This window comes from Protomyctophum bolini (assembly GCF_963924005.1).
Source record: "Protomyctophum bolini genome assembly, chromosome: 18".
NCBI classification, from domain to species: Eukaryota; Metazoa; Chordata; class Actinopteri; order Myctophiformes; family Myctophidae; genus Protomyctophum; species Protomyctophum bolini.
In genome coordinates, this window is record NC_137879.1 from 29594417 (window position 1) to 29620226 (window position 25810).

Genomic DNA, 25810 nt, shown 5'->3' on the forward strand with positions numbered 1-25810 from the left:
GGTTGCCCTCTTTATGAATTCTCATGAAATGGCTCCACAGCATTACTGTGATTAAAGCTTTTATCACAGTATATGACTATATGTATATTATATACATAATTTATTTGAACTATATTTAGCCGACATGGACAGAAACAGGCTTCCAAGTTACAGTACATGTCTAATTCGGCATAGTTTGAATTACAACACAGTCGCACTTGGTCTCTTATGGATTTTATTAAAATGGTGAATAAACAGGAATTACACCTCAATTGTAAAATACACAATTGAAAAATAAATAATTCCATAAAATAAATAGAAAATGAAAATGCAAGGAAAATAATGTGGATGAAAGAGGCAATGAAATCTAAGAAATGCCTAAATATACAAATACGTTTTCAGACATGATTTTAAAAGATGACACTGACTTTGATACCCTCCCGCTCCCGGTATGCAGCATCCAGAAGCCCAAACCAGTAGTCACTTTAATTGGAAGTTGAGGCAAACACGCTCCCCACAACATGTGCCTATCGGGTTGCAACTCGGACAGCGCTGACTGAGTCATCTCAAGCTAAGTTCGCAACAGCAAAGTTACTACTCGCTCACTTTAGCTGGCTCTGTGGTGCCTCTAGTGGCTCAAACGGCTTGAGACGGCACGCCTCCGTTAAAAGATGCCTCTGTTGCAGACTCGCAGTCTAAAAATATACTTTATTGGCTAAACAATATTGAGCGGGATTCGATCGAAGGAGGTGTGGGTTGGGACTGGAAGTCTAATGAGTAGCAAAGCAAGCCACTGAGGCCAGTGCTGAGATCGGGTATTTGGTCTGTATTAGGATGTGACAACGCCAAACTCCTATAAAATGAAGCCTCTTCTGGCAGCGCACCTTGACGGCCAACACCAGTTTAAAATAAAGAAATGCACAAAAACAAAAATCCTAATCAAACAAAATCCTATGCTTACCTATTACCTAACTCTTTGGGTATTATTTAACTAATCCACCTAGGCTTTCAGAGAGGTTACGTTTTTTTTAAGAGCCACTGCAAGTGTCCAGGATGTAAACAAAGCGGTGGAAGTCAGAAGCTCCCACAGTCTCTTTTCACACAGAGAGGGAAAAAAAAATACCACGAGAGCGCAATCATTGGTTCACGAGTTGGTTCAAGCTGGAAAAGTTGTGGGAAAAAAGCTCGTTTTGACCAAAAACACAACCTGGGAAGAAAAATCTGAGATAAACCCCCTTTTCTATAATACACATTTGGTGGTTTAACCCATTCTGACCTGAGATCAGATTCTAAAAATGTGTTTGAAAATGACAGTTTTCTGAAAAAGCTATGTTTCTATGTCAGTCGTTCTTCGATTTTTCAAAAATAGCAGACCTACAAGCTCGTAGATCTTCTATTTTTTAATAGCTAAAGCAAAATCATTAGAAAGAAGAAGATAAAGGCAGGAGACAACACTATTTGTTTTGTTTTTCTTCTTATAAATTATTTGATCGGCCAAAAACATAGTGTTCATTGTCATGATTTGTCACGCTCCGAGTTGGCTTTGTCCGCGGCGTAACCGTCTTTAAATAAATACTTTAAGAAAAGCCTATGGGCAAAATGCATTGCGATTCATTTCCTGGACGACTCGTCGTTCTGAAAGGGGGAGGGACTGCGACGCTCTATACACCTGCCCTACTTGTTTCCTCTTTCATGAAGTTTCCTGTGTCTCCGCATGCTGTCTTCCCGAGAAAGCTTTTTGCCACAAACTAAGCATTCGTAAGGTTTCAGCGTTGTGTGCATTGTCGCGTGTTTTTTCATTGTTGCCTTTTGACGAAAGCTTTTGTCACAAATAGTACACTTGAATGGTTTCTCGCCTGTGTGCGTTGCCATGTGTATGCTCACATGATTCTTTTGACGAAATGTTCTCCCACAAATGTTGCAGCTGTATGGTTTTTCCCCTGTATGAAGTAGGGCGTGTCTATCCAATGTACTACTGTGGCGAAAGCTTTTGTCACACATTGTGCAGCTGTATGGTCTTTCCGTCTTATGTGTTCTGCTGTGTGACCACAGTAGATTTTTCTCACGAAAGGTTTTACAACAAATTGTACAAGTTAAAGATTTTCCCCCTGTGTGGATTTTCATATGTTTTGCCATAGTAATAAACGTTTTAAATTTTTGGCCACAAACATCACATGTCTTGTGCATTTGAAGGTGGCCTTTAAAGTTCTCTGCATACTCTAAATGATGTCCACACAACCCACAATCATTCAAATGGACATCTACATGCTTTATAAGATCTGCCTCATTGATAAAAGATTTATTACACACCTTACAACTCAGAGGTGAAAAACCATTTGAAAATTTACGTTTCTTGCATGGCTTTCTTCGAGAAATCTTCACAGGTGACTTTTTACCTTTCACTGACATGCCAGTGTATTTTGGTGGCTCTTCAAAACTCTTCAACTTCTTTGAAGGTGATCCATGTTCTTTAACCTTACGAGTAACTTTTCGTTTCTGTGAAACTCTCCCAGACGGGTGTTCCCTGCTCTTACTTGAAGCCCTCTGTGTGGAGAGGAGCTCATCATCTCCATCAGAATGAACTGTCAATGGCGTACCAGTGTCTTTTTGGGGCTCTAGACAACTCTTCAACACCCTCACATGTGACGTTTCTTCTTTCACTGTTGTAGTGTCTATTGGTATTTCACAGTCCTCTACATCAGAATATATGTCCCCTTGTATTGGTGGGGTATTTTCTTTACTTTCCATGAGCACTGATGTCACTTTGGAGCTGTTGGCTTCCCCTAGGTCCTCCTGTCTCTTACAGTTCTGTGGCAGCTCAACGTCCCCCTGGTCGGGATAGCGATTCTCCTCTTTCTTCTCACGCCAAACCTCCTCCTCAACGTGGACAGGGGGGTCCAGGAGCTCTAGAAGTTGTAAAGGAAAATGTATATTAAAATAAAAAAGCCAATATCATAATTGAGGGTCAAATTGTGGTCAAGCTTTAATTATGTTTGCAGTACTAGTGCTGTGCCAATTCAGAAAAGTGTCTGCTCATACAATAGAAGGCTTTTTACCTTTATTGAATTGCATTGAATGGGGAATTGGGGTGTTTTGTATTATTATTATTTTTTTTGGTATATATCCTCTCTTCATAATGTAAATAGTATCCCAACTAAGCGGCACACTTTACTACTTATTTCGATGGAAATAAGCAAATTAGCACAAAACCCCAACCCCCATTGAGGGCATATATTAGGGGAAATAGCCAATAATGAACTTTGCACAAAATAACACCTGGACCTCTTTGGTGGGGATGTAACAACTACAAATAAGGTAAGAAAGTGTGCGTGTGTTTAAAATAATGACAACTTCACTGATATGAAGAGCAGTTCTCAATTATTAAGTAAGAAGACAGGGCATGATAAAACACTAGAAAGGTGCGCTCCTTGGAGTGCAGATCCCCATAAGGATAAGTTGCCCACACAGGGCTGTGTTGCGACCTGTTAAAGCTCCACCATGAGGCTATTTCGACACTGCGCCAGGGCTCGAGACTAACGACGTCCCGGGCCCTATAAAATATCTATTTGGGACTTACATTTATCTCATTTGGAAATGCTATGGCTAACCACATTAGCATTTGTGGTGATAGCGCATATCACCACGGCATGCGAAACATGTGGAGGCTGACGTTACTATGGACCCCATATGGAACCTCTCCCTCTGTTATTTGGAGCTGCATGGAGGATGGAGATGTGGGTGGGTGACGTGACATGGTGTCCCTGGCTGTCCTCAGTGTCACTCATGTATAAATATAACATATATTTGTCAAAAACCTTCTGAATATTGAGCAGGACATTATGCTCCATGTGAACATACTCAAGATTAAAACATTTCATTCCTCATTTCTTCAGAATTTTCAACCAAACACAGCAAAAATCATATGGTGCGACTGTCCCGGCCTTGTTTCTCAAAGTAGGAACTTAAATAAAACTAAGGAAAAAAATGCTAAAATTATTTTAAAAATTCCATAAATATAATATAGATGTCTATTTGTGAGCCTAATCTTTTCAAAGTCCAAGCATAATGTTTTCAGTCATTTCTGATCAAAAAGATTTTGTCCCCCAAACCAAAATCATATTGTGTGACACCATTTTGGGACATTTCAACAGGCAATTGTTTGGACACCCATTGGGATAGAGAGGTACTTCTTCAGTAAGGCTGTTCAGCACTTGCATTACAATAGCATGACAGGTGTCTGTGGTGAATTATCCTTTTAACCTTTTCATGAAATACGATCTTGTTGGAACGCTGACCAATGCGACTCTTCCAAGTGTCTGTGGGTGTGACACCTTTTTCATTAAAAAAGCTAAAGGTATTAGATTTTTTGGTCATAATTACATGTAAATCTATGTTGCTTTGTTATAGCTAGCATGTTGTTAGCATGCTAATGTGTAGCTAGTAGCCTCAATGTTATGTTAAGTGCAGAAAACGTAATATGGTGTGACACTTTATCATAATGGTGTGACTGTTTTCCTGTCACGCCATATGAGTTTTTTGTCACACCATATGGTACAAACTGTATTTTCCTACAGATATAACAATAAATAACAAAGTCCCATGCTTCTTTTGTCCATTTAAACATTTGTTTTAAACATTGTCACCTAAAATCTGCAACTATCCACAATAAATTGTGTTTAATTTCGTTTTATTCAGTCATTGCCATGTTATTCAATGTTAAAGCAATTTTCCTGTTGCTGTTTTTCCTGAGTAATTGTTAAATCAATCTGTAAAGTTCAGTACTCACTAATAAGTAGGTTAAAACACAGTTTGCTTTGAAAAATGAAGATATGATCATACGGTGTGACACTAAATAATTTGGTGTGACGTTCCAAATAGTGAAAAAAATCATACCTTTATTAATGATGAAACCATTAATGTTCATGGATTACATAGCAAATAGTCTAAGGAAGAGTCACAAATATTTGTGTAATTTTAGAGAAAGTTTTGTCACAATAAATACAAAATATATTGAAAGACCGATAACATGGGCCTCACATTGAGTGTTGATTACGGAAATAATATACAGATTTAATACATTTTCACAAAACTATAGTGGATTACAGGTTAGTTATGATAAAGGACTTTGATAAAGTGAGCAACTTAAGAAAGGTGTACTCCATTTTCATTTTATAAACAATTATTGTCATGTCACACCATATGACGATTTTAGGCACAAGTACAACAAAATGCTGAATAAACTCTGATTCCAATAAAATATCTAAAAACAAAATATGTTTCCATAAAGATGAGAGTGAGTAGAACAAAAGTAAATCATTTATATTCCTGTTATTTAAAGGTTTTTAAAAAACACTTTTTTTGGGGTGTCACGTCACTGACCCATGTGCCAAATGTGGCTAATGACTCCAAGTAGGAGTTCAACAAGGACCCACGTTTTTTCTTCTTTATTCCTTCGTCTTAGAATCCTGATACGCTTCCCAGTGCACCATGGAGAATAGCCTTTCAATAACATTAAAAAGCCTTTGTTTTGATGAGTAGCTAAATAATATAAAATATGTCTTTATTTGTACTACAGTTGGAGACCTCGCTCAACAGGCAGCACCGCTTGACTGGCCGCCTAACAGAACGTTAGAAACTTGCTCGCTAGTCTCTAAACGCTCTGGACCACAATCGCTAGTTGATCCCTAAAATTACCATTTGACTGGCTATCGCGACGCACAGGTTTTGTAGCAATTCTAGAAATATTGGACCGTAATTCCCAAATAAATGATATATTTGGCGCCTCATTTGTAAAATAAATGTATTTATGTGCCCCGTGTTCTCTAGCCCCAGTACTACAGAATGAGCGTAGGGAGAGGGCACATATGCATGGGGCTAAGTGTTCTCATTACAGGCATATCTTGAGAGACATGATATTATTATTTACACATTATGGCGTCAAATTAGGCCACGCCATATGTCTACCAACCTGATCTTTGTAAACGAACGTCAGGCTTCAAAATGGCATCCAGTAGCTTGCGTTGCCGCTCGTTTTCCTTCTGCAAACGAGACATGTCTGTCTTGTACTGGTGTTCAACCTCCCAGATGATTCTCGCGGCGATTCCATTGATCTCTTTGGCAACTATAGAAAGCCGTTCGTTTATCAAAGAGTTTAGCAGTTCAAGTTTATCCATCATGAAGTTAAGAGCGATATAATTTGAAACGCGACGAGAATCCGGAGACGGAGAGTCAGTGGACGTCGTTCAAATTGCACAAAGAGTCGCAAATAGCAACAACTCAAATTTCCGCTTCCGGTAGCAGCAAATCGTTGTTTTTGTTCTTTGGATTTCCGGCAGACTAGATGGATGCTGCCCCCTGTGTTTCATTACGTATTAGTGATATTTTTGTGTTAAAACTTAACAAAACGTTTTTGGTTAAAGGTTAAATAAAATCACTATGTTCTAATAGTAACCATGCTATTTCAGGTAGGTGACAAAAACCCAGTTTAAAATGTATAGTGTTCCAGTTCCACATTTTCCTGCTGATTTCTTTGTCATCACAATTAATACTCTTGTTTAATCTGTATTCTGAACGAGTTCTCTATACTGATTAGTGATGAGATAAAATTGGTATCCCATCCTGAAAATGCATTTGTTTAATGTTTAATAAAAAGCTGTCACTCATATAGACAATATAGAACTTAACACATATTTTAACCAAAGAAAATCACTAACACAACCTGTAATACAGGTTTCTGCAGCTTGTTGGATTGATTGGATACTACAGTTTGCAAAGACAAGCACAGGAGAGTACAGTTAGTTCAGTGGTGGAAAAAGTAGCCAACTCACAAGTCCGGAATTCAATCTGTACCATAGTAAAAGTACTCATTATGCAGAATGTCCAATTTCAAGTTTTCAAATGTCAACATCTTTTGAAAATAGCTGATCCAGAAGCTGTGAGCTTGTAAATCAGCTATTTTCAAATGGCCAAAATGTATATAGGGGCTGTAGTGGTTAATGTACGTTTTGTAATAATAATCTGAATCTATAAAGTAACTAAAGTTGTCAAATACGGTAATTGTAGTAGAGTAAAAGTACAATATTTGGATCCAAGATGTAGTGGAGTAGTATATACTAAATAAATATAAATAAAGCAAATTGGAAATACTCAAGTATTTCAATTACTTCAAAATTGTACTGAAGTAGCCTACAGTACTTAAGTAAATGTACTTGGTTACATTACACCACTGGTACAGTCAAATACAAGGTATGGCTTGTTTCCAATCCATTCAGGGTCTTTGTAATCAATTCATCGAATAATTGGATCATACTGGAATCAGTGCATGTAACTTTGAGCCAAGCTTCTGAAATATATTTTTTCACCCATTCTATAACTTTAAATTCAGACAAATTATCAAGTCTTGCTCTTTAAAAAAATATTTTTATTACATGTAATTGTAAGAAATATTTTCTCCCCTAACACCCCTTGATATAATTGGTTAGTTACTTCTCTTTAGGAGCTCTAACCAATCATGTTTCTAGATAAGAGTTTGAGTGTGATATAAACTATATGAAGTGGCCCCAAAGCCAAAACACTAGCCTGGTAAACCATCCAGATCGTGTGAATGAGAATGTGAATTCGACATGACCGGGATCGGCGGGATGGCTTACCAGGCTAGCAAAAGTCCACACTAACCAAGTAGTTTATTTGTGTTCACTTAATGTAACTAATGAAGATTTTGGGAGACAAACCCAAATTGCAAAAATACATCTATGACATTAATAACAATAAACATGTAAACAAGGTCCTAACTCAAATAACAATCTACACTATGTCAGTCAAGGCATACTAGTCATTCTGTCACATTTGCACACCCTGTGATGCAACATTAATATAATTGTTTAATTAACCTTTGATTAAAAACACAAATAAAATGGTCTGTTTTCTTTGTGTTGATGTGTTTGATGAAATATTCGGAAACAAACTGTGCACCTGATGATTTCGCACGTTCAATGAAAGGGCCTACAACATTTTTCATGCATGCAATCCTGGTTTCTGATGATTTACCCATTTAAAACCAGAGAGCCAATTTAAATCCAGCCTTACTAGGGCTCTTCCACACTTTGGGGTTCTAGGTAGTCAGTTTCACTTGGTGGTCTCCTGTCTTTCATGAAGTCTCATCACTCTCATGCGTCATGCTGTCTACCCCTACCCGTGCAAGCCTTTTACCATAAATTGAACATGGAAAAGCTTTCTACATGTTTTTTTTTCATTGTTCCCTTTTGACGAAAGCTTTCCTCACAAATAGTACATTTGAATGGTTTATGTCTGGTCACATGATTACAAACTGTGCAGCTGTATGGTTTCATCGTCCCTTGTTTCCTCTTTCATGAAGTTTCCTGTGTCTCCGCATACTGTCTTCCCGAGAAAGCTTTTTGCCACAAACTAAGCATTCGTAAGGTTTAAGCATTGTGTGCTTTGACATGTGTTTTTTCATTGTTGCCTTTTGACGAAAGCTTTCGTCACAAACATTACACTTGAATGGTTTAGCACCTGTGTGTATAGATTCGTGTTGGGTCACATGCTCCTTTTGACGAAATCTTCTGCCACAAATTTTGCAACTGTACATTTTTTCCCCTGTATGAAGTAGTGTGTGCTTATCCAATGTACTACTGTGGCGAAAGCTTTTGTCACAAACTGTGCAACTGTATGGTTTTTCTGTTGAATGAACTCTCATGTGTGACTTCAGTAGCCTTTCATTACTAAATACTTTGCAACAAATTGTACAAGTTAAAGATTTTCCCTCCGTGTGTTGGTCCCTCATATGTTTTGCCAGAGTATTAATCTCAGTAAATTTCTTACCACAAACATTACATGTCCTGTGAGCTTCATGGTGAACTTTCAAGCTCTCCGTATCCTCTGAATGATGTCCACACAATCCACAATCATTTAAATGGACATCCACATGCTTTATAAGATCTGCCTCATTGTTAAAAGATTTCTTACACACTTTACAACTCAGAGGTGATGACAAATCACTTGATAATTTAAGTTTCTCACGTGGCTTCAGAGAAATCTTCGACTTCTTCACAGGTGATCTTTGACCTTTTACTGACACGCCAGTGTCTTTTGGTGGCTCTTCACAACTCTGTTCTTTAACCTTGCGGCGAGTGACGTTTCGTTTCTGTGAAACTCTCCCCGACGTGTGTTCCCTGATCTTACTTGAAGCCCTCTGTGTGGAGAGGTGCTCATCATCTCCATCAGAATGAACTGCCAATGACGTACCAGTGTCTTTTAGGGGCTCTAGACAACTCTTCAACATCACATGTGATGTTTCTTCTTTCACTGTTGTACTAGTGTCTCTTTGTATTTCACAGTCCTCTCCATCAGAATGTATGTCCCCTTGTATTGGTGGGGTATTTTCTTCAACATTACTTTCCATGAGCACTGATGTCACCTTGGAGATGTTGGCTTTTGCAAAGTCCTCCTGTCTTCTACAGTTCTGTGGCAGCTCAACACCCCCCTTGTCAGGACAGCGATTCCCCCGTTTCTTCTGAGGGCAAACCTCCTCCTCACTTTTGACTGGGGGGTCCAGGAGTTCTAGAAGTTGTAAAGAAAAATGTATATTAACATCTAGATGCAATTTATTTGGGGGTGGGGGGGGGGGTAGTGGTTTGTCTCGAAATTATAGCTTTATAGCTTTTTTTGTACTACAGTTGGAGACCTCAAGTAGTGGAAGTTTCAGTCCATGCAGAGCAGCACCACTCAGGCCCGGATTGGACAGTCTAGCAATTCTGCCAAATGCCAGAAGGGCTGGGCAGTCATGGGGCCGGGGCTGAGCCAAAACAAAAAGAACAAGAATTTAAAAAAAAAAGACATAGTAGCGTCTTTGAGCCGGTGAAGACCACAAATGCCAGTCCGTGCCTAGCACCACTGACTGACAGCTGAATGAACAGTTTGAATCTGGTCACCCTACTGAGTCCTGACTGCTCCTAACATAAAGTTAGAAACTTCCTAGCTAGTCACTAACGCTCTGGAAGAGATCGCTAGTTGATCCTAGCTCTGCCGTTGCATTAAGGCTATGGAATTGATTTGCTTCCTGCCTCGCATGAAATGCAGACCTCCTCTCCTCTGTAGCGAAAATAAAAATAATGTTTTACCTACTCACCAATACTAAGACGGGTTGTGTAATTAGAAAGCCTACTTTCCTTCTTAGTGGACGCACTTTGAGCCCCCCACCACAAATGCACTTTTTGGCCAGAAAGGGATTTTGTTTTCACCGGGAAAATAAATAATTTTAGTTACCAATATTGCCAAGAGAAAACCCTCTTGGCAATATAAGGAAAGTAGGTACACAACCGTCTTTGTATTGGTGAGTAGGTAAACATTATTTTTATTTTCGCTACAGAGGCTAGTCTGCATTTATGCGAGCCCCGTCAGTCGACAGTAACATGGCTCTAAATACCACGGCATTAGAGCTATGGACCAGAGCTAAGTGGATCCCTAAAATTACTATTTGACTGGCCTTCACAGGTTTTGTAGCAAATTGTAGAAATATTGGATATGGGGTGGGGTGCTGCAATTAATTGATGCAATATACGACAGTGACACATCTATATGAGGATAAACCTCACATGTTGCTCAAATAGTTGAATACCAAAATGAATCAATCAACTTCAAGTCTGTAATTATACAGTACATTCCTTCTGTTCATTCATTCATTCATTCCAAAAATCTAATCTGATAATATAGGCTTATTTACTATAGTTTTGCTGTGTTTCGCTGTCTCTGCTGCCTAAATGAAATGCAGTCTAGCATTTCGCCAGCAGATGTCACTATCACTGCTTTAACCATTTTTTAAACAAATGGGTTCAAGTGGTTCAGTGATTCATAAAAGCTTCATTTGCCCACCACTAAGATAGATAGATATCTGCAGTTTACTAGCCCTGGTCCAATGCTTACAGCGAGTGTCTCTGCTGTAAGCATTGGACCAGGGCTAGCAGTTTACCAACCTGTTCTTTGTAAACGAACGTCGCCGGGTTTCAACAAGGCATCCAGTAGCTTGCGTTGCCGCTCGTTTTCCTGCTGCAAACGAGACACGTCTGTCTCGTACTGGTTTTCAACCTCCCAGATGATTCTCGCGGCGATTCCAAAGATCTCTTTGGCAGCTATAGAAAGCCGTTCGTTTACCAAAGTGTTTAGAAGTTCAAGTCGGGGTCCAAGTTGATCCATTATGAAGTTAAGAGTGATCCTCTCTGTGAAGTGTGAACACGACGATACTAGATAGTGGATGGCATCCACGAAGAAGAGTAACGGCACACAACTCGCATTTCCGTTTCTGGTAGCAGCAAAAATGTTTTTGTTCTTTGGATTTCCGGTGTGAGTACCAGATCGGCTCGGCTGCAATTTCTGCACGCTGTGCTGTTCTGTTCGCAGATATTATAAAATTGTATTATAAAAAACTTTTACCGGTATATGTCTATGGTTCGCAGTTCCGACGTCATCGCGTATCCAAAGTTCCAAACTTTATTGAACAACGCTTTTCCCAGTTGTCTGGAGCAGTGGTTCCCAAAGTGGTGTCTGGGGACCCCCAGGGGTCCTTGAGAGAGTTCTAGGGCATCCCCAGTTAAATTATAGTTTGGAACCAAATGGACCCTTATGGGTCTGTAACTCTGAGAGTGTACTTGGCATGAAAACGTTTGGGAATCACTGGTCTGGAGATCCTATTAAATATATTTTCCCATAAATTGGTTATTACCAGAAATGATGTGGCTTTCTAAATATAATTGAGCTATAGATAGTCAGTCAGTCTGGTCAAGCTGGCCAGATAGACCTATTTATTACAGCAGATCTGCTAGCTCACAATGGTGTGATCTTGTAGATCTGCTCATTTCATATAGACAATGTATGTAGGGTAAAAGGTTAATAATTAGATGTAAGAATGATGTCATACTGTGCAGATTGTACTGCTGATTGGACTGTAGGCCTATTCACATGCAAATAACTTAGGCAAAAGTGTCACAAAGCAACAAAAAAAGCACTGGTGGTAGTACTATATCATACTGTATGATATACCGAGTGCAAGTCTCTGCGATGCTCAACCTTGCTGTGTCACTTTAGTCCTGATGCAGGTAAATAAATTAGAATGTAAAGACGCTGTGTTGAGATTACAACTTGTGATATAATGTTTATTTTAGGTCAGACAGCCTGCTGCTGTAGACTGCTATCACTGTGCGTGGCAGCTAGCTGTTCATTTTACATAATATTGTATCATGTCATTGATTTAGATGTCTTCAATAAGTCACCGTTTTGGACTCTGTTGCTTACTTATGCTGCATTTATTTTTCCTTTTTTAATAAATTTTTATCCCACGATTTTGTAACCCATTTTTCACCCCTGTGTCAATTATCTAGTAATTGGCGGAAGAGCGCCCTCTATCGTAAACATTGACAAAAAATGTCCTGTTTATTGTAGGCATTGAATCTTGGTTTTGTACAGTTCTGGAGTTTGCAGAGGTCTGTACATCTCAACCCATTGCTGAGACAACTGCAGTTAGGAAGCTTGCATACTCATGCACATTTACAGGCCAAAAACTCAAGGACTACATCTGGTGCAGGGGCTGTGTGCATCCACTGAATTGCTAACTGTCCACCATCAACAGTTGTCCATCCGCACTCTATATGGGATTTGGTGCAGATGGGTGAGTGTGGTATTGGCACATTGGGCATGGAGGAATAGACATTCTAGTCTACATGGTAGGAGTTGACTGGAATCAGCCTCATTTCTCCTGGCACAGAAATGCTGGCAGCGGATCTCGTTCACGTCACTGGAGGTGGTCTTAGACAGGTACCAGCTACAAGTGAGCATGCCACTTTTCAAAGTGGCATGTCACTTTTAACAATAATAATAATATCTGGGACTTATATAGCGCTTTTTATAATACCCAAAGACGCTTTACATGTGTGGCATGCCACATGTGTGGCATGCCACTTTTCACAGTGGCATGTCACTTTGAAAGTTGCATGCCACTTTTCACAGTGGCATGTCACTTTTCAAAGTGGCATGTCACTTTGAAAGTTGCATGCCTCTTTTCACAGTGGCATGTCACTTTGAAAGTTGCATGCCACTGTGAAAAGTGACATGTCACTTTTCAAAGTGGCACGTCATTATTGAAATAACGTTCTTATCCAACATGCATCAACATACAAACAAACAGACAATCAAACAATATTGATTGATTGATGAACAGTCTATAAATGACAAACCTTGCACCCAAACCTGGAACCCTAGATAGAAGATCAAACCAAATGTTTGTTTCTAGATAGATGTAGTTTTGTAGAATTATTCAAAAATAATAATAAAAACTCTGAGACCTGCCACCAAAGGACCACATTGTTATACACATGTAACTATTGATTCAACATCCCAAAAATTACTAAAATATAAGTATATATAGTATATATATATATATAAAGTGCAAATTGCACAACATAATGGAAGTTAGCATCCATCAGTTTCTAAATGAAAGATTTCCAGGTTGTTGCTGACAAGTAGACTAAAATGTAATTGCTCCTGATAAATATCTTATTACATTGATGAACACCACATTTCAGGGCTTCCTCTTCATCAGTTACTATGCTTTGAGAAACTCCAGCAGGATCAGACACATTGGGGAACTACAATGGATTAGTACCCACAAAATGACAAAGCAATTCAGATGCAACTTGCTTTATATGACTGGTGGGATGAAGATTCCCAGGAATACACATGACAACTTATTTGATAAAGGAAAGCACTTTATTTGCAAGCACACCTTGCAATAACAAAGAGACCATGGTTTGGTAATTACATGATTTATGTGACCAAAAAGAATGTCACAAAATGATCATTAATCACAATAAACGTCCCAAATCAAATACACACCAATATAACACAAAGGCATACAGCTTTCATGCTACACGAAATCAACTGTCTGGATGATCCTGATCGGTTTGCTTTTCATCTTACTCATGAATACAATACGATATGTACATAATGGACATAAACATGATTGCCTAAATTAAAAGTAAAATAAAAAACCTTACACAGACCATAGCGTCTAGTCACAAGTTCACAATTGGTGGTTTAAGCCATATTAGCTGAGAGCTCTCCATAGCCGGCTTTAGCATTATCCCATGTCTCATAAAAAATGCCCACAAATTTAGAACTACTAATATTTTGTGTTCTGTCACATTCAGGTTTCAGGAGATGAAACCTGTGTCTTCAATGTTTGTTTACACAAAAACGGAAAGCTGGGCATAGGAGGGGCTAGTGCCGCTCAAAAAACAAACTGTGGAAAATATTCCGCATATCAGTTGTAGTCAGTGGGCTAAACATGCCAGACACCTGATATGAATGGTCCTTTAACCCATTACATTTTAGACCAGAGGCCAATTTTCAAAGTTCTGATAAACTTCGAATAATTATTCAAAAATTACACAAATAAAATAAACTGTTGCTATATACTGTACATGGCAACAACCCAAAAATGGGTTAAATGGGATTTTAATATTGTTAACACAAATTGGGCGGGAACCCCTCTTGGTATTATAACCCTTCTGGACGGGAACCCCTCTTGGGGTTCTGTACAGTATGTACAGTATTCAAAAAATAAAAAATATTTGATGCTGCTATATACATATTTGAAGTTTTTCTGAAAACTTAGGTCAGGATTTAGACGGCATTTTAGAATCTGCGTCAGGCCAAAATGGGTTAAACATAGAATAGGTAGAGGTCGCACACACCAAGAATCCAATTTCAACAGGTTTATTTCTCTACATCAGGACAAGGGTTAGGGTTATCATGTCCTGATGTAGAGAAATAACCCTGTTGAAATTAGATTCTTGGTGTGTGCACCCGACCTCTCTACCTATTCTATGATGATTTAAACTGGTAGCACCATAAGTCAGAGCGCGGTGGGCACAAAAAAGTTTAATATTGTTAAACATAAAATAAAGAAACTAGTATCGTAAAATTTCCCTCTGTTCTCTTCTGTTACACACTAATGTGTAATCCAAGGCTGTCAATTATGCCATTATATCGGTCAATCGAATAACATGCAGAATTTTACACAATGTGTGGTTCTGTGACCAGGCAATTATGAACTTCAGCATTTAAAACAGACTTGTGAGTTGAACCAACATCATGGACATAGACATATACAAACTATATGCTCGATATAATCAAAACTGAGGGTCAAAACATAACTAATCTTATTTTAGCCCAACTATGGACTTCCTATGCCATCTGGTCCACTTGGCTCTACCGGTTCCCTTTCATGAAGTTTCATGTGTCTCACCATGCTGTCTAACCGAGCAAGCCTTTTTCCACAAATTGAACATGGAAAAGCTTTCTCGTCTGCATGCCTGAGCATGTGGTTTTTCATTGTTCCCTTCAGACGAAAACGTTCATTGCAAATGGTACACGTGTATGGTTTATCCCCTGTGTGTGTTGACATGTGTTTGCTTAAGTGAGTCTTTTGACGAAAAGTTGTGTTACAAATCACGCAGGAGAATGGTCTCTCTCCTGTATGAATTGTCCTGTGTTTATCCAATGACGTACTGTGACGAAAGCTTTTTTCACAAACTGTGCAACTGTATGGTTTTTCTGTCTTATGTACTCTGCTGTGTGACTGCAGTAGATTTTCCTTACGGAAGGTTTTACAACAAATTGTACAAGTTAAAGATTTCCCCCCTGTGTGGATTTTCATATGTTTTGCCAGAGTAATAAACTTAGTAAATCTCTTACCACAAACATCACATGTCCTGTGAGTTTGAAGATGAACTTTCAAGCTCTCTGTAGGCTCTAAATGTTGACCACACAGCCCGCAATCCTTTGAATGCTCTTTCACATGGCTTATAAGATTCTTCTTAGTATCAAAAGATTTGTCACACACTTTACAAACCAGTTCTGAACATTCACTACGTTTTTTGCGTGGCCTCTTCAACTTCCTCCCATGTGATCTTTTACCTTTCACAGACATACCGGTGTCTTTTGATGGCTCTTCACAACTCTTCAACGCACTCCTCAGCGCCTTAAGAGGCAACCTTTGTTCTTCCGCCGATGTACCAGTGTCTTTTCGTTTCAGTGAATTTCCTAACCTGGTCTTACTTGAAGCCGTCGGCGTGGTGGGGTGCCCATCGTCAGCATCATCCATTTGCTCTGGTATTTCACCGTCCTCTACAGCAGAATCTATGTCCAATTGTAGTAGTGGGGCGAATTCTTCCACATTACATTGCGTCAGTGTCAGTGATGACACCTGGGAGCTGTCGGCTTCAACTTCAACAAGTCTCATCTCCTTTTCTGGTGGCTGAAAGACCTCCTGGACAAGACAGTGGTCCTCCTTCTTCTCCTGGGAGCAAACCTTCTCCTCCGAGCGCTCTAGAAGGATGTAAAAATAAATAAATAAGCCATCCATTAACCCTAATGGTTTGTATCATAGCAAGTACTTGGCCGACAAGAAATGTCATGCCTTTACTGACTTATCATCAAGTACTAGGCTTGTTCCGAGTGAATGCATGAATTCATGGAGATTTTTTGTTTTGTGTCGCATTCCCAAGCCCGGACATTTTTCGTGCAGCACACAGCCATTCACTTTGTTGTTTACGGGCCGACAAAACTTGATATTATCTCTGAATCTACGGCGCTCTCCAAGTCTCCGTGGTTTTGATCAGAACGCTGATGTTCCATGCTAATTTCTGACTTAACCAAGCATCTCGTTTGGAAGCGTTAACGCTTCTAAAGACAGATCAGAGTAATTATCGTGAGGCATTAATGGAACATTATACCTCCCGGTTTTGGGGGAAATGGGAGGCGGGGCTTTTCAGAGTAAAATCTGCCTCTTCTGCTGGGCACTCTGGATGGATTTGCTCAGGATGGATTTGCTCAGTGATTGTTACATCACGAGTAGGAAGGTGACATCCCTAATACAAGTGTCTTTGGCTATATGGCTATATTTAATTTGAAATTAAAGTAGGGGTGCAATAGCTTTTATGATAAAGTTTATGAGTAATACACTGTCTGGATATCATCTTGCATGAGATTAAAATCAGAGTAGTTCTGTAATCAAATCAGCTGTGTTTGGAGGAACGTGCAGGCAGCAATGGGAATGAAACAGGTGAATTAAATCACCCGTCATAATACATACTGCTTGTATTATTTATTTGCCACCACGGAGTTGCACCCCAGGAGGGCACTCGCCTATTAGTTTGTATTGGCATTTCTGCACCCAGTATCACAGAATAACTGAATACACAGGACCACAATGGAAACAAACCCTATCGGGGCTTTTTGCACCATTGTAGGCTATAATTGTACCACTAGACTAGTGTAATATTTGCAAACTGTTAATAAAGTAATCAATAAGTTACTATATAACAGAAGTGAGGTGGTACACACAAAGCCACACGTTGGAGCGGTTAGCACCGCTCAAAAATATCTGTGAACGTAAACGGTTTTAACGTTACGACAAAATAAATGGCGGGCTAGCCTAGCTATGAATTGTTAGCATTAGCAGTACTTACTGTTGGCATTAAAACAACAAACAACTTCTCGTCTTCAATCTTCAATCTAAATTATAGGTTACTTTCTTCCAAATAACGTTTGCTAGACGTTTCGTAGTTGACCTTACATGTATTATACAGACGGCTCTCTTGACTCAAACTACGATGTAAAACTACGCAACAGAGACAACGTGCTTTACCAGCAGTGGTGGAAAGTAAGGCTACATAAGTATTTGCAGTATCGATACGTTTCCAGACTTTCCACCACTGCTGCTTGTGTGCTTAATAGTCTGGCCTAAATACACGGTTGAGTAAGAGTTGTCAGCGAGTTCTCGCTGCACTGCAGTCTACCAACCTGATCTTTGTACACGAACGTTGGGTTTCAACATCGCATCCAGTAACTTGCGTTGCCGCTCGTTTTCCTTCTGCAAACGAGACATGTCGGCCTTGTACTGGTGTTCAACCTCCCAGATGATTCTCGCACCCATCCCGTAGATCTCCTCGGCAGCGATAGAAAGCCGTTCATCTACCAAGGTCTTGAGCATATCCAACTTATCCATGATTATTAGACGAGTGTGGTATTATAAAACTAAAATGAGAGCTCGGATCGAACCAACACAACAGGGAACTTGACTCAAACTAAAGCACAGAGTCAGCGCCTCTGTGCTCTCCCCCTTATACTCTAAGCTCAGCTGAGCTCTCCCCTCGTCCCTCGCATAGAAATGCGGCCCCCGGGCCCCTTCTCTGTTTCCGGTAGCACGAGCGCACTTCTTCTTTTGTTTGTTGCCCCCTACGTTTCGTTTTAAGAATTGCACGATCTGGGAAAACACAAATGGGGAAAAACAAATTACAACAATAAAAAACACAAGATCCCTCATCCCATCCATACAATCTCCTTTACTTACAGTTTGTGGTAACAGCTAAAATAAATAATAATAATAATAACAAAATAACGTTTAGTTGTACAGTTTTGTACAGACATCAATACGATATCTGATGTCATGTGGGAAAGCACATGAGGAAACCCATTGCTTGTACAGTTTGTGGTAAAAGATTTGCTCAAAATGTCTTTTTTTTCCTGCCTTGATCTCCTTGCACAGCCTAAGTACAATAAGATTGTCGCTTAAAATGGCTTAATTTCCAAAAAACATAAAATGTTAGGATATGAATAGGCTATGAGGTTTCTGCCCGACAGCAACAAAACGTTATTGGTCCTTGTGGGGGGGGGGGGGGGGGGGGGGGGGGGGTTGTATATTAACACATCCTAACTATTTGGAGCAGTGTCTAGTAGGGACCATGCAGCTCCAGCAAGAGTATGTCCCTATCATGCATGTTTTCAGTGTGGGAGGAATTGCGAACACAGGAGATCATGCTAACTTTAGGCAAAGAATAGTAGATATACAAGCCCTCAACGTGTCTCACTGTGATGCATTGTGAGCTACTATGATCTGCTCAGTCACTGCAGTGTTCCAAGTGTGTGTGTGTGTGTGTGTGTGTGTGTGTGTGTGTGTGTGTGTGTGTGTGTGTGTGTGCGTGTGTGTGTGTGTGTGTGTTTATTTGGCGCAGTAATTCAGCTAGTCACACTGCCATGCCAAATGTACAACATTTTATGGTGATTTATTATTTTATTATTTACTATAGTCCTAATAAACCCCAGGAAATCTGGCCACGGAAGATCACAGGATCTACTGAATGTAAAGGAGGCCTACTGGGGGAAGGCCTATACTGTGTGATAGGCTCAATATGTCAGTTTGTCACGTTCAATAGATCTTGTGATCTTTTGTGGCCAGATGTAATTTCTTGGGGTCTAGTACATTATAGACTATAGTAAATTAAATAAAATAAAATCGCCATAACATATTGTGAAAAAATACATATTTATCCCCATGCTCGAATGCCCCGCCCCCCTGTCAAAAAGAGCTAAAATCCCTAAAACTAAAGAAAGCAGCAAATGAAAGAAATTTAACACACACCTTTTAGTTTCTCTAATAATGAACCTTGTGTTGATTAATTGAATACGTAGGACCACAATGGAAAAGAAAAAGAAAACATCATCGGTGACTGATGTCATAGGCTGGCCACATGAAGTTAGACATCGGAGAACCACATTGGAGTCATGCCATTCCGAATTGGATTTTTACAATCTGGATATACTAGAGCGGTGCCCGTTGGAGCCTCTACAGCGGTGCTCGTCGGGCACTGGCCTACTTGGAACGATCAAGTTGGAAATGCATGCCCCACCCAGATATTACGTCTGTGTCCCTTTTATGCCCATATATGGAGTTCTTTGTCAGGCATGCCCAAATGTGGAGTCTATATGCAGACGTCAGAATGATGTCAGAACAGGCCAGCTCCATATATGGACCCTGGGCAGGGCCCCGGTCCAGAGCCCGGGCAGAGGCCTTTTTGGGGCTGTTCTGGACAACCGTGGGTCCGACCGACTCTACATCAGGCACTGCACTCCCTGTGGTGGTGTGGAACGCGTGTGTCGAATTTGAAGTCGGTGGGGCGAATGGTTCTCGAGTTACGTGGATTACAGACATACACACAGAGACTTGGTGCATTTATAGTTAGATTAGATGACGTTTTCAAATTCATTGTTATAGTTGACCATGTTTTCTTCTCATTCTGATGAACTGCATCTGTGTAAATGTGTAACATTCATATGGAACAGTATTTGTTTTGGCAGAGCATGTTTTGGGCTAAAAAAAAGTAAAGAACATAATAGCGAATGAATGAACGAATGCTGGAGTGGATGATAAGGGAACTGTGTAAGTTGATGGTGTAAATCAATTCAGTGCTTCAGTTTCTTATATTTTAAACCTTTTTTTTTATTAAATAAATTCAACACTATTTCAATAGTAACCTTTAAAAAAATAACATGAAATAACGTGTCAACTGTCAAAGCCCTGAGCAAAGTTGCTCATTCCCTTTAGAATGAAGGAATCGTGCACTCGCTTGACCAGTGTGTTTGATCCAATATCCTTTCCTAAACCATTCATAAATTAGTAGTATATAAGACAGTATAAGACAAAATTCAAACCATGTGTTCTTGATAAGTGCCATTGTACATGCTGTCATTTGTTGCCCGCTTGCTCACTGTTCAGAGCTGTCAGAATTCCTAGGCACAGGTGTCGAGAGTCCAAACGACACCAGTGTGTCAGTGTCTCAGACAGTCTACTCTATACAGTACAATTCTTAGTGTTAATTTACCTCTGAAGAGTGTCCAAATTTAACTAAATTTCCATTTGTATACAGGTCCACAGAGGTCCATTTGGTTCCATTTGTACACTCTTCAGAATTAAACGAACACCAAGATAGTATTACTGTGTATTTTTCTCACAAAGCACCAGAGCAAAAAGCTTTGGGCAGACCAAGACCTGTCACTTGCAGAGTGCAGACCACATGCGGACCTGAGCAGACCTGTCACACGCAGGCTCCCGCTTCATCAGTTTGTGTCTTGAGCTCTCGGCGTGATCCTCTCATGAGCTCTTCTTGTTGCTCAGCACCCTGTCCACGCAGTAGGGGATGATGCTGACGGTGACCAGGGGCACAGTGGCACTCTTGCAGAAGGACAGCAGGTAGTAGAGGGCGGCGGTGTGCGTGGGAGGCTTGAAGGAGTCAAACAGGTGCAGCAGGAGCAGGGAGCTGACGACACACACGGCCTTGACCTGGGTGCTGTTACTTTTCTTGGTCTCGGTGTAGAGTGGCGAGTGCAGACCCAAGCCCAGGCCAAACAGGGTCCCCATGTTGCGCAGCAGGCTGGCGAAGGGGGTGCTGTCCATGTGGACCCACTCTGCCCTTATGCACCACTTCTGGGCTTTCTCCAGTGTCCACAGCAGGTCCACGCCCTGACTCTTGAGTAACAGGTAGAAGCCAACAGCGAAGGAGGTCAGGAAGAGGGTGACAAAGAAGTAATTCTTCATGCTGGCACTGTAGATCCACTGGATTCTGCCAAAGGCCTCGGCCACAATCATACCTGAGATAGAATGAATCACATCAGAACACACAAGGGAATATTAAACAACTTAGAAACTTAGAAATGTATTTCGTCTCGCTGCAGACAAAAAAACATTCTGCACAGAATCTTGATACGGGTCAGGATATCGTGAGCAGGGTTTCAGGCCACCCAATTGATAATAAATATTACTGTACTGACCCGTTATGACACCAGTTATGACCTGATGGGGGAAGTGAGCGGCGATGAAGACCCTGGAGAGACACACGCACACCTGGACACCGCAGAACACAGACCACAGAATGGCCTTCAGATACCTGCCGAGATACAGACCCAATGAGTGTCAAAATAATAAGGTAATAATAATAATAAGCCCGAAGGGAACAACGACCCCTTATTGTTTTCGTACGGGTTCCGCCATTTTTCGCAGTTATGGCTGAAGTTCTGTGCTGTCGTTTTCCACAGAATTCGACAATATGCTAGAGGGTTGTGAGAATCGCTCAAGGACTGAAGTTCACAGTCATTCGTCAAAAGACCTTTGACCTTTAGATCTCCCAATGAATGGATTATATGATTTGCTCTATCCACTTTTGACGTCAAAAGAGCAACATCAAATATTTTTGTACTGTAGCTTGGTTAACCACTCCCCCTTGAAATCACATTTTCATTCATTTGTGTGGAGTCTGGACCCCAGCTGGAGTACAGCTTTGACAGACAACTCCTTTAGCAAATCAGTGAAGAAAACGGCCATAGACAATAAAGAGAAATGTAATGTTTGTGTTGAGGACTAAAACAAACATTATGTTGTAATTGATGTTGTAAGTCTGTAAGATGATAAGAGCGGCCCTCACACGGGTGTGATTTTTAATCATTATTATTAGTAATACTGGCGATAAAAAAATCACACTTTTGTTAAGTTAAGTGGAATTTGAATTTATTTGTTAAGTGGGGCACCCACTGTAACTGCCACATGACGTCACTGCTTAAAGCAAAAGTCCATAGACTTGGCTGCCAAATGAGGTCACGTTATGTGCGAGTCATAAAACCAGGAGGGGCGAACTCCATCCTCCATCCAAAAGTACAAAAACTTGGCTGCCATATGACGTAATATCTGAAAGCCAGACGTTGGAGGAGATATCGCCCCTCAAAAATAATAATTAGATGGGGCAATATCAAAGGCCCCCCTCGGCAAATCCAACCTAGATCCAACTCTGACAGTATGTCACAACATACGTATACAACCCTGCAACAACACCCCGCGTTCCCAAGCTATGTCAATAATCAACCACTGTGCTGGACAGATAGGACGTCTGGGCTGATAAGCACTCGGAAAAGGAAAATGGTAAACAACGCTAACGTCATAGATAGGATGGATAGAGGAGTTCAGCTCTGTGGAACTGCCAGTACTGGTTCTGGAACTCACCAGCTCTTGTCTGCGGATTTCTTGTTGGAATATTTCTTCTTGCTGGTCAGGCAAGGCAAGGCCAGGATGGCGGTCACCAGCGTGTAATAGACACCTGCAGCTCCCATCGCGTGGCCGGATGGGCTGCCTACAGAAACAGACACGGGTAAATCTAAGTAGTTGGAATAGTTGATTTATTTTATTTTTATTTATACGTTTCTTTAACAGGGACAATGATTTCTCTTCTTTTTGTTTAGGCATGGCACTCAACTCAAACCTTATTCTTGCCACGGTTTAAATTTAAGAAAAGACAATATCATCAAACATTTTGAAGAATCATGCTATTTGGACATCAGTTAACCTAAAGTACAGTAAACTAAGACTAAAGAGCAAATAGTGATTATTGTGTGAATGACAGTTCTTACCTGGTCCAGTTTCACATGTCATAGGGTACTGTTCAATATGAGGACGAATGGTGTTGGCATAGTACGGTGTCTCATGCACCCACCAGTAAGGTCTCTCCCCAAATAGAATCCTAAAGAGATGAACAGGAGTATATATAGTGATTTAACGGCAACAGTAGTATATAGTGACTAAACTGCAACCTTTAAAGTGCCTAAAAGTCTCAATAGCAAGTCTTCATGAATGGTGGCCCTTAGCAATGATGCACCCATGGACCCTCAAATAGTAGGCTGACTTGCCCAATAATAATGAAATGCCCAAAATAGGGACACCAGGTTGAAAGTTGTTAAACTGGCACAATGTGTGTGTGTGTGTGTGTGTGTGTGTGTGTGTGGTGTGTGTGTGTGTGTGTGTGTGTGTGTGTGTGTGTGCGTGCGTGCGTGCGTGCGTGCGTGCGCTTACTGCTTATTTATAATTAAAAAAAATATATATATTTGCAATTGGCACCCCTGGTAGGCCCCAGTTTGGAAACCTGGCTGTGACCGATCATTTCTGAAACATTTTCCTGAATAGACTCCGGGGGAGAAAGAAGTGATTACAGTACTTTCTCACCATTTGAATACCAAGTTAAGCCAGTCGCCGATCACTGCAACCCAGATGAGCTTGACGCCCTCCGACGAGCGCAGATGGAACCAAAGGGGGAAGAAGATAAAGAAGGTGTTCCTGAGGTCCGCCGCCCACGACACCCACAGGAACAGGTCCTGGGCGTCCTTGTAGTTGGTCTGCAGGTAGTGCGTAGTGCTCACCCCAAAGCCCTGCATGGCATCCATTATAGTGTTAATCATCTTTTTAGCACCGCTCCCGGTGGGATTCTCAGCGGTGCGTTACGTGAGAAAGAGTAGACAGAACTGTGCACGATTTGTGAGATGGGCTTTTTATACTGGAGGGACACCCATCACCCAAACGCATGCACAACTGATCTTTGGACCTTGCACATGTGTAATAAAACACAAGGAGACTGGGGAGTTTGGGAGGTGCGCGCTCGCTGTCACTGAGAGACAGATCTCACGGACAAGTGCAAAAAATGGTAGGAAAGAAGAAAAATGTCAAATGCCTCGAAAGGAAGTCAACTGATGATTGATCAATGAGGTCCAAGTCAATCCGACCACATGGGCCTAAAGTTTACACTACAGTATAACAAGATCACAAATTCATTATTGTGTCTTATGAACAAAAAAATCAGCTCTCTGTAATGTATCTATCTATGTAATTTATCGAACAGCATTACTAGTTAGCTTTTCGTAATATTGTCCAGATATACACTGCTGGGCAAAGTTTAAAGTTTTTTTTAAAACTATTATCTGCTTTTATTTAACCTTTATTTAACCAGGCAATTATCAATAACATATTTACAATGGTGCATGGCAAAAGGCAAAGCCTCTTGAGGCTAGTGACTGAAATAAATGAAATATTTAAAACTTTACAGTACAGTAACAGCTAGCATTACATGTGACATCAAGTATTACATAAATGACATGACATTTGTATCTCTGCAAACATTTAGATGTTTTGTGAAATAGTGAAACCAGTCACAGTCAACTGGTAATGACCAGATCAGTTACATAATCAATTGTTGATGAATTGGTGGACGAACAAAAAAACATCTCTTGCCAGTGAAGATCCTGCACAGTAATCTATTGTCTGGATTATGTAAAAGGGGTCAATGATTAAATGATTGCATAGGGGTTGAGAACAAGATAGGCTAGCTGGTCATAAAGGAAAAATGGACGTAAGGTTAGGACTACATGACCTAATGTTATAGCAGGTCAAAAGGCTAGGTGAGAAAACGGAAACATGACTCACATTGTAATAAACTGTCCAAATAGAGGGCCCCAAACTGGAATGATGCATTTCATCCACTTTGGAGCCAAAGTGATGTTCACTTGGTTTTCTTTGACAGATGAACGATTTATCTAATTCTACATTCTATGAGGGGCAATTGCTTGATCAGCGGAAGGGGCCCACGACCCACGTGTAAAGGTTAGGGAACACTACAGTCTACTACACTGTAATGAAGGCAAACAAATTCACTAGCCTTGAGTAAAGTCCAGAGGGGATCATGCACACGCACACGTACACACACACACACACACACACACACACACACACACACACACACACACACAAACAGAGCGGGGCCTGCGAAAAACTCTCCAAAAAGCTAGTTGATTTGACAGACATTCACCAGCGAGAATACCAGCGAAACAATCACTCACTCACCCACTCAGCTGATTCTCGTACCCCAGAGAGTACAGTGTTCTCAGGGAGACCAATATCATGGATCTTTTCCACAGTGCAGTTGAACTTGCAGTCCACCTGCAGAATGAGTATGGCCACTTGGCCAGTATCAGAGCTGGTTTAGCCTGGCATCCACAGTGGCTGATCTACACACCACATTCTTCTGCTTCTTTCCCATCTGGTTCCACTTGCACAGAGCTGTAGCGCTGAGGCTTATCTGGGTGGCCGTCATTGGAGACTGGCTCAACTTGG

General features: G+C 40.6%; 1 protein-coding gene and 2 long non-coding RNA genes across 3 annotated transcripts; all 3 read right to left on the reverse strand.

Annotated features, from left to right (window-relative positions):
- Nucleotides 1-152: 152 nt before the first annotated feature.
- On the reverse strand, nucleotides 153-6215 carry LOC308333377. Its single transcript, XR_013965798.1, has 3 exons — nucleotides 5948-6215; nucleotides 879-2885; nucleotides 153-832 (listed from the first exon to the last, which is right to left on the reverse strand). It is a non-coding gene; the product is annotated as an uncharacterized lncRNA (long non-coding RNA).
- Nucleotides 6216-13725: 7510 nt separating this feature from the next.
- LOC308333223 lies at nucleotides 13726-18170 on the reverse strand. The gene is made up of 3 exons (XR_013965781.1): nucleotides 17854-18170; nucleotides 14587-16377; nucleotides 13726-14552 (listed from the first exon to the last, which is right to left on the reverse strand). It is a non-coding gene; the product is annotated as an uncharacterized lncRNA (long non-coding RNA).
- A 2810-nt stretch (nucleotides 18171-20980) lies between these two features.
- Nucleotides 20981-25790, reverse strand: g6pc1a.2 (glucose-6-phosphatase catalytic subunit 1a, tandem duplicate 2; the record flags this gene model as incomplete). The annotated part of the gene is made up of 7 exons (XM_080790090.1): nucleotides 20981-21477; nucleotides 21658-21773; nucleotides 22880-23006; nucleotides 23284-23393; nucleotides 23873-24075; nucleotides 25541-25636; nucleotides 25713-25790. 7 exons carry the CDS (start codon nucleotides 25788-25790, stop codon nucleotides 20981-20983), a joined length of 1227 nt encoding a protein of 408 aa, XP_080646216.1.
- Between the last annotated feature and the right edge of the window lie 20 nt (nucleotides 25791-25810).